The sequence below is a fragment of the Onthophagus taurus genome, chromosome 3 (genome assembly GCF_036711975.1).
Source record: "Onthophagus taurus isolate NC chromosome 3, IU_Otau_3.0, whole genome shotgun sequence".
In the NCBI taxonomy this organism is placed as follows: Eukaryota; Metazoa; Arthropoda; class Insecta; order Coleoptera; family Scarabaeidae; genus Onthophagus; species Onthophagus taurus.
The window spans coordinates 18155000-18163585 of record NC_091968.1 but is presented as its reverse complement, the minus strand read 5'-3'; the positions used below and the strand labels follow the sequence as shown (position 1 = coordinate 18163585).

At 32.1% G+C, this 8586-nt stretch overlaps 1 protein-coding gene across 1 annotated transcript; it reads left to right on the top strand.

Annotated features, from left to right (window-relative positions):
- The first annotated feature begins 532 nt into the window (after positions 1 to 532).
- Positions 533 to 2031, top strand: LOC111421705 (venom protease-like). The gene is made up of 5 exons (XM_023054883.2): positions 533 to 631; positions 693 to 887; positions 950 to 1101; positions 1153 to 1262; positions 1319 to 2031. Exons 1-5 carry the CDS (start codon positions 571 to 573, stop codon positions 1902 to 1904), a joined length of 1104 nt encoding a protein of 367 aa, XP_022910651.2. The 5' UTR covers positions 533 to 570; the 3' UTR covers positions 1905 to 2031.
- Positions 2032 to 8586: the final 6555 nt, after the last annotated feature.

Sequence of the window (8586 nt, the reverse complement as noted above, 5' to 3'; positions counted from 1 at the left end):
GTTTTTTATGAAAACGACAATGTTTTTTAAAAAATAGTAAGAGTAAAAAAAGTTTTAGAATTAAATTCCACATGAAATGAGGTAATAATGTATTAAATCCACAAAAAGGTTAAAAAAATCTGCCAAAATTTAGGGAACCATCACCCTTAATCAACCCTTTGAAATGCCTCAATTGGTCTCAACTTGCTACCAATTAATACCCTCGGTACACTCATAACGTATACCAAATTTGGTTTTTCTAGCTTAATGTATTACGAAGATATTCAATGTTTTAAAAATTTAAGATCCAACTTTGAAAGCCTATAACTCCTCAGAGGTACAACTTGGTATAGAGATAAGTTGCGTTAAATCATCTTAATTTATTGTCCTCTACATGTCCCTGCTCTGTGTCTGTTCTTATGTGAATCACCCTGTAGATAAAACGTAGTCAATATGGAAATATCGGGAAGAGTTACTGAGGCCAAACAAAATAAAAAAAAAATGATTCGTGTTCACCTCTTTCCTTAATTTGTATATTTTCTCAAGAACCAAGGTGAGTTGGATTATTTTGAATAAAATCAGTTCAACACAATGCATGGTTCCATTAAGACGTTTCTCGGATTAACTCTCATTTTGTGCGTTAATTCTAAAGGTAGGTTTTAATACTTGACCCAGTTTATATTAAATAAATTAATTCACCAAAAATATTTAAGAATATCAACTTTGTTATTTACAAAATCGTTCCATCGGAATATGTGTCTCAGATTGTGCCTCGGCAAGCAGCGAGCTTCAAAAAGGATTTCGACCTGTTTTATGTGGATTTTATGGCATACATCCTATCGTTTGTTGTGATCAAGTTAAAAAAGAAATTATCCAAGGACGAATTTCAAACAGGATAAGCGAAGAAAGTAAAAAATTAATAATTTAATATTACACATTTATTAATTAATATTTAATTTTATTCTTAAAGAATGTCAAGAATATTTAAAGTTGGACATCAAAACTACGATAACGACCACTACAACCACCACAACTACAACGCCAAAAAGTGTATTTGGGAATAATGTTGCTCCTTTTGTGCTTGGAGGTGTGAATGCTTATTTTGAGGAATACCCCCATATGGTAATTAAAAATTAAAATCATTATTTACAGTTAATTTTAAGATGATTTTAGGCTATTTTGGGATATGGTCCATCAGAAAACTTCGAATTTAAATGCGGTGGGAGCTTAATCAGCGATCAATTCATCTTGACAGCAGCCCATTGTTTAGAATCACGAGATTTGTACGAAAACAACAAAAATTTTCTTTTTACGCATCTAATTTTTTAATTATTTTTAGTGGACCTGTTTCCCTAGTAAGATTAGGCGATTTAGATGTATCTTCAACAACCGAATTTGCAGAACCTCAAAACTTTAAAGTCAAAGAAGTATTTACTCCCCCTGAGTACGATTTCGAATCTTTTTACCACGATATTGCTTTAATTAAATTAGATCGTCCGGCTATTTACACGAGATACGTAAAACCTGCTTGTTTACAATCCAAATTTGAGCTAGATCATAATAATTTAACAATAACTGGATGGGGAGCTACATATTACGGAAGTGGATTACAAAGTTATCTCCAAAAAGCGTATTTATATAATTTGCCGGCGAAAAACTGCATGAGGAGTTATCGTCCACAAACTAGATTGGCGAATGGTTTCGATGAAGAGTTACAATTATGTGGAGGAGATCCAGAATCGAGTGTGGACGCGTGTCAAGGTGATTCAGGTGGACCCATTCAAATGCAAATTCAGGATTCACCGCAAATGTATAGGATTGTTGGGGTTACATCGTTTGGAAATAATTGTGGGTTAGTTCCTGGGATTTATACAAGAGTTTCCAACTATATTTCTTGGATTGAATCGATAGTTTGGCCAAATTAAATAAATAAGTCTGACCTCGAAACTGTAATTGATATTTTTAGAACTTTAAATGTGAATAACCTGTGTGTTCAAGGTTTTCAAGATTACATGTGACCGAACAAGCATTTAATAATAATATGCTAATGGAGCTTCTTGTCTTGATTTATACCTTCCCGCAATTAAACAACAAAGGCGTTTAAATAAAACGGTGTTTTGAATTATTGAGCTTTAATGAAAATTCCATCACTTATTTTCTTCGAATTAAACACAGTCGAAAGGTTACATCTGCAAGTCTCCAGGTACCTAGTCAAATTCAGAGTACTTGAAAAACTCGAAATTGTTTTCATCATATCTAAAAAATGTATGCTGTATAATTAGGGATGGATTTAGTCTTGACAAGCACTCGTATTTACCTCAATAATTGTATGATGCTTTGAAAATAAGATTACAAAAATTTCTAGACACCTCATTGAAACGTATCTTATCAAAATTGAATTTGTATTAATTGAGCTTTCTTTTGAGATATAAATCATCAATATATCTCAATTTGTACAAAAGTTATCTAAGAAGAGGTGAAATCTTTATTTAACAAGTATATGCTATCTTGAAAATAAGGTTACAACATTTTTCGACACCTGCTTGAAACCTGGCATATCCAAATCAAATTTGTATTAATTGGGCATTCTTTTGAGATATAAATCATTAATATATCTCAATTTACCAAAAAGTTATCCACGAACAGGTTTACGTCTCGATTTTATCCATTTCATAATGAAATTAGTACCGTAATCTTAAAAAATTCTAGATGGTGAAACGAAGTTTACTATACATAGGCGAAATTCTCATTAGCTGGGCTTTCTATTAAGATATCAATCATGAACATACCTTGATTTATTCAAAAGTTATCAAAGAATAGCTGAAATCTTAATTTAACAATTATATGCTGTCTTGAAAATAAGATTACAACATTTCTGAACACTTTCTTGAAATGTATCATAATGAAGTGGAATTTGTATTAATTGGGCAATCTTTTGAGATATAAATCATCAATATATCTCAATTCACCTAAAAGTTATCTAAGAACAGGTTTACGTCTCGATTTTATCTATTTCATCGTGTAATTAGTACTCTAATCTTAAAAATTCTAGATGTTGAAACCAAGTTTACTACTATATTAAGGCGAAATTATTATGAGCTGGGCTTTCTATTAAGATATCAATCATGAAAATATCTTGATTTATTCAAAAGTTATCAAAGAGTAGCTGAAATCTTAATTTAACAGTTATATGCTGTCTTGCAAATAAGATTACAAAATTTCAAGATACTTCATTGAAACGTATCATATCAAAAATGAATTTGTATTAATTATGCTATCTTTTGAGATATAAATCATCAATATATCTCAATCCACCCAAAAGTTATCTAAGAACAGATTTACGTATCAATTTTGTTAATTTCAACATGTAATTTAAGTTAGTACCCTAACTTAAAAAGTCTAGATGTTGGAACGAAGATTACTATATTAAGGCTAAATTCTCATTAGTTGGGCTTTCTTTTAAGATATCAATCATGAACATACCTTGATTTATTCAAAAGTTATCAAAGAATAGCTGAAATCTTAATTTAACAATTATATGCTGTCTTGAAAATAAGATTACAACATTTCTGAACACCTCATTGAAATGTATCATAATGAAGTAGAATTTGTATTAATTGAGCAATCTTTTGAGATATAAATCATCAATATATCTCAATTCACCTAAAAGTTATCTAAGAACCTGTTTACGTATCAATTTTGTCAATTTCAACATCTAATTAGTATCCTAATCATAAAAAGTTTAGATGTTGAAACGAAGTTTACTATATTAAGGCAAAATTCTCATTAGCCGGGCTTTCTTTTAAGACACGAGTCATCAAAATATCTTGTTTCATTCAAAAGTTATCAAACAATAGCTGAAATCTTAAGTTAATAATTATATGGTATCTTGAAAATAAGATTACAATATTTTTCTACATCTGATTGAAACGTAGCATATAGAAGTGGAATTTGTATTAATTGGGCTATCTTTTAAGATATAAATCATCAATATATCAATTCACTTAAAAGTTATCTAAGAACCTGTTTACGTATCAATTTTGTCAATTTCAACATGTAATTAGTATCCTAGTCATAAAAAGTTTTGATGTTGAAACGAAGTTTACTATATTAAGGCGAAATTCTCATTAGCTGGGCTTTCTTTTAAGATACGAGTCATCAAAATATCTTGTTTCATTCAAAAGTTATCAAACAATAGCTGAAATCTTAAGTTAATAATTATATGGTATCTTGAAAATAAGATTACAATATTTTTCTAAATCTGATTGAAACGTAGCATATAGAAATGAAATTTGTATTAATTGGGCTTTTTTTTGAGGTATAAAGCATCATTATATCTCAATTCATCTAAAAGTTATCTAAGAAATGGTTTAACTCTCGATTTTGTTCATTTCAAGATGTAATTAGTACCCTAACTTAAAGAGTCTAGATGTTGAAACGACGTTTACTATATTAAGGGGAAATTCTCATTAGCTGGGCTTTCTTTTAAGATATCAATCATGACAATATCTTGTTTTATTGAAAAGTTATCAAACAATAGCTGAATTCTTAATTTAACAATTATATGCTGTCTTGAAAATAAGATTACAACATTTTTGGACACCTGATTGAAACATGGCATATCGAAATGAAATTTGTATTAAGTAGGCCATCTTTTGAGATATAAATCATCAATATATCTCAATTTACCTAAATCTTATCTAAAAACAGGTTTACGTATCGATTTTGTCAATTTCAACATGTAATCTGTACCTTAATCCTAAAAATTCTAAAAATGCTAAAAATCCTAGAAATTCTCGTTATCTGGTCTTTCTTTTAAGATATCAGTCATCAAAACATCTTGATTCATTCAAAAATTATAAAGGGTGAAATCTTAATTTAACAATTATATAAATAAGCTCTCTTGGAAATAAGTCTACAACATTTCTGAACACCTCATTGAAATGTATCATAGTGAAGTGGAATTTGTATTAATTGGGCAATCTTTTGAGATATAAATCATCAATATATCTCAATTCCACCAAAAGTTATCTAAGAACAGGTTTACGTCCCAATTTTGTCAATTTCAACATGTAATTAGTACTCTAATTAATAATGTACCTGGGCAAAACTTTTAATTTCCTCCCGCTAAATTAACTCTACATCTCCATGCAGTAACTTGTAGTGTTGTAGTCACTCCTTATACATTCCTTCCAAAATTCAATGTTCGGAAACGTTTCGGTGACGCAGCCAACGGACTATATCTTCTTTTCTGGCACTTCTTCGAATTCTAAACCATTTCACAGCTTTTCCGAGTGACACGAAATACTGTGTGATAACTCGATGATGTAAGATCGTTTTGTCATTTCAAAAAATCTATGTGGTATCATAGATTTGAATTTGAAACTGAATTTCCCCGAGTCTTCATTATTAACAAATAACAAAGCATATATTTAGATAAAGCTTTTAGCTAGAGGAAAATATGTAGTTATAGACAAACCATACAATAATCATCACTTCTGTGTAAAGTTAACCACGCTACCTATGTCTATCAAAACTATTGTACAAACTCTATCTATGCTGATTTCATTAAACATTTTATTACGTCGGTTGTGGTCAGATATTTGCATGCTTTTTTTTGTTAAACTAGTTATCTCAATCGATTTAATCTATAATTTAAACTATTTGGAACAATTTAATATTATTTAGATTATGAATATTCTACTTTTCGTTCAATAAAAATATACCACAATCTAACGCGGAATAACAATTAAATCTAGAACTAACACTAGACTTAGAACTAGAAACATTCGGATTTAGCCGCACGTCTTTCAAGACGACTAAACCCGAATGATTCTAGTTCTAGGTCTTTTGTTAGCTTTAGTGACAGTGCTAGTGCAAAACTAAAACTAACACTAGAGCTAGATCTAGAAACGTTCGGGTTTAGCCGCACGTCTTTCAAGACGGCTAAACCCGAATGATTCTAGTTCTAGATCTTGTGTTAGTTGTAGTGATAGTGCTAGTGCAATACTAGAGCGACAACTAGAAACATTCGGATTTAGCCGCACGTCTCTCAAGACGGCTAAACCCGAATGATTCTAGTTCTAGGTCTTGTGTTAAATCTAGTGAAAGTGCTAGTGCAAAACTAGAACTAACTCTAGACCTAGAACTAGAAACATTCGGGTTTAGCCACACGTCTTTCAAGACGGCTAAACCCGAATGATTCTAGGTCTAGATCTTGTGTTAGTTCTAGTGATAGTGCTAGTGCAATACTAGAGCGAGAACTAGAAACATTCGGATTTAGCCGCACGTTTCTCAAGACGGCTAAACCCGAATGATTCTAGTTCTAGGTCTTTTGTTAGCTTTAGTGACAGTGCTAGTGCAAAACTAAAACTAACACTAGAGCTAAATCTAGAAACATTCAGATTTAGCCGCACGTCTTTCAAAACGGCTAAACCCGAATGATTCTAGTTCTAGATCTTGTGTTAGTTCTAGTGATAGTGCTAGTGCAATACTAGAGCGAGAACTAGAAACATTCGGATTTAGCCGCACGTCTCTCAAGACGGCTAAACCCGAATGATTCTAGTTCTAGGTCTTTTGTTAGCTTTAGTGACAGTGCTAGTGCAAAACTAAAACTAAAACTAGAGCTAAATCTAGAAACATTCGGATTTAGCCGCACGTCTTTCAAAACGGCTAAACCCGAATGATTCTAGTTCTAGATCTTGTGTTAGTTTTAGTGATAGTGCTATTGAAATACTAGACCTAGAACTAGAAACATTCGGGTTTAACCGCACGTATTTCAAGACGGTTAAACCCGAATGATTCTAGTTCTAGGGCTTGTATTAGTTCTGGTGAAAGTGCTAGTGCAAAAATGTTTCTAGTTCTAGCTCAAGTGTTAGTTCTACTTTTAGTGCAATAAAAATGTGCACTTATTTCTATGGTTTCGATGGAAATATACTTTTGTATATTGAGTCTTAAGTAAAATTCGCTGTAGTTTTAGATTTTAATAAAAGATATTAAGTATAGTAAAAGTAAAAAAAAAAGCAAAAAAAGCAGATCTTTTGTTAGCTTTAGTGACAGTGCTAGTGCAAAACTAAAACTAACACTAGAGCTGTATCTAGAAACATTCGGATTTAGCCGCACGTCTTTCAAGACGGCTAAACCCGAATGATTCTAGTTCTAGATCTTGTATTAGTTCTAGTGATAGTGCTAGTGCAATACTAGAGCGAGAACTAGAAACATTAGGATTTAGCCGCACGTCTCCCAAGACGGCTAAACCCGAATGATTCTAGTTCTAGGTCTTTTGTTAGCTTTAGTGACAGTGCTAGTGCAAAACTAAAACTAACACTAGAGCTAAATCTAGAAACATTCGGATTTAGCCGCACGTCTTTCAAGACGACTAAACCCGAATGATTCTAGTTCTAGGTCTTGTATTAGTTCTGGTGAAAGTGCTAGTGCAAAAATGTTTCGAGTTCTAGGTCTAGGGTTAGTTCTACTTTTAGTGCAATAAAAACGTGCACTTATTTCTATGGTTTCGATGGAAATATACTTTTGTATATTGAGTCTTAAGTATAATTCACTGTAGTTTTAGATTTTAATAAAAGATATTAAATATAGTAAAAGTAATAAAAAGCATTATTTCTATGTAGTGTCTATATGATTAAGCTTGCGAAATAAATTATTAATTAGTATTCCAAAGAGTTGATTGCCACCTACGCACGCCGGAAACACTCGGAATGTCAGTTAATACGTCACTTTGTAGATAAAAATCGATTTAATAGAAAAAATGGTGGAAGAAATTATACACAGCGGTGGATTTCTTCGAATAAAGATAAATTTTGCCTTCTCTAATAATTAAAGCATCCTAATAAAACCGTGGTAATCAATCTAACTCGTCAACTTAACGTGACGATGACCCGGTTCGTTTTATTGTTTCTCGTCACCTCCCAATTTAATATAATAAGGGTGAGAATAGTTTCACTTTGGGAAAATCCCCGTTGATGTCGAGTTATAGAAAGCAATATCGAGTAATGTCCAGTTTGTGCTTGACCAGCTGTTCAATCTAATCTTTTTTCATTTGCAGTTTGGATCTATAGCCTACAACTACGGAGTTGTACTAAAGAAAGTAATATTGCTGCCATACAAGGCTTGCAGATTAAAGTATTAAGGGATACTGCAAATGCGCCTTGGTACATAAGAAACACCGAGATGTTGGGGTCACTAAGGTGAAAAAACTACTCAGAAGTATGCTCAACGGCACAAACAAAGATTTCTTCATCATCAATGAGAAAGCCATGCAACTCTTGGACAAAAACCAATACTGTACAAACGCAAACCAAAGAATCAAACCGTGCAATTAATGTGGGCACAAACCTTCTTTATAATTTAGAAAAGTTTCAGCACTTAATAGTGCCTCCTTGTAGCTGACTTTAAACTCTAGTTCTAAGGCGTCATCTTCCACTTCATCCTCCAATTTTTTTTTTTGAGTTATTTGAAAGTTCCAAAAGAAATTCTCCCATTACAAGAGTACAGGTGTCCCAATTTCGATGTCCGCATAGGCTATCTCCAAAACTAAAAGTGATAGAAAAAAAGTAGCTTACATGTCATGATCTCGTTTTTCGAGAAAAT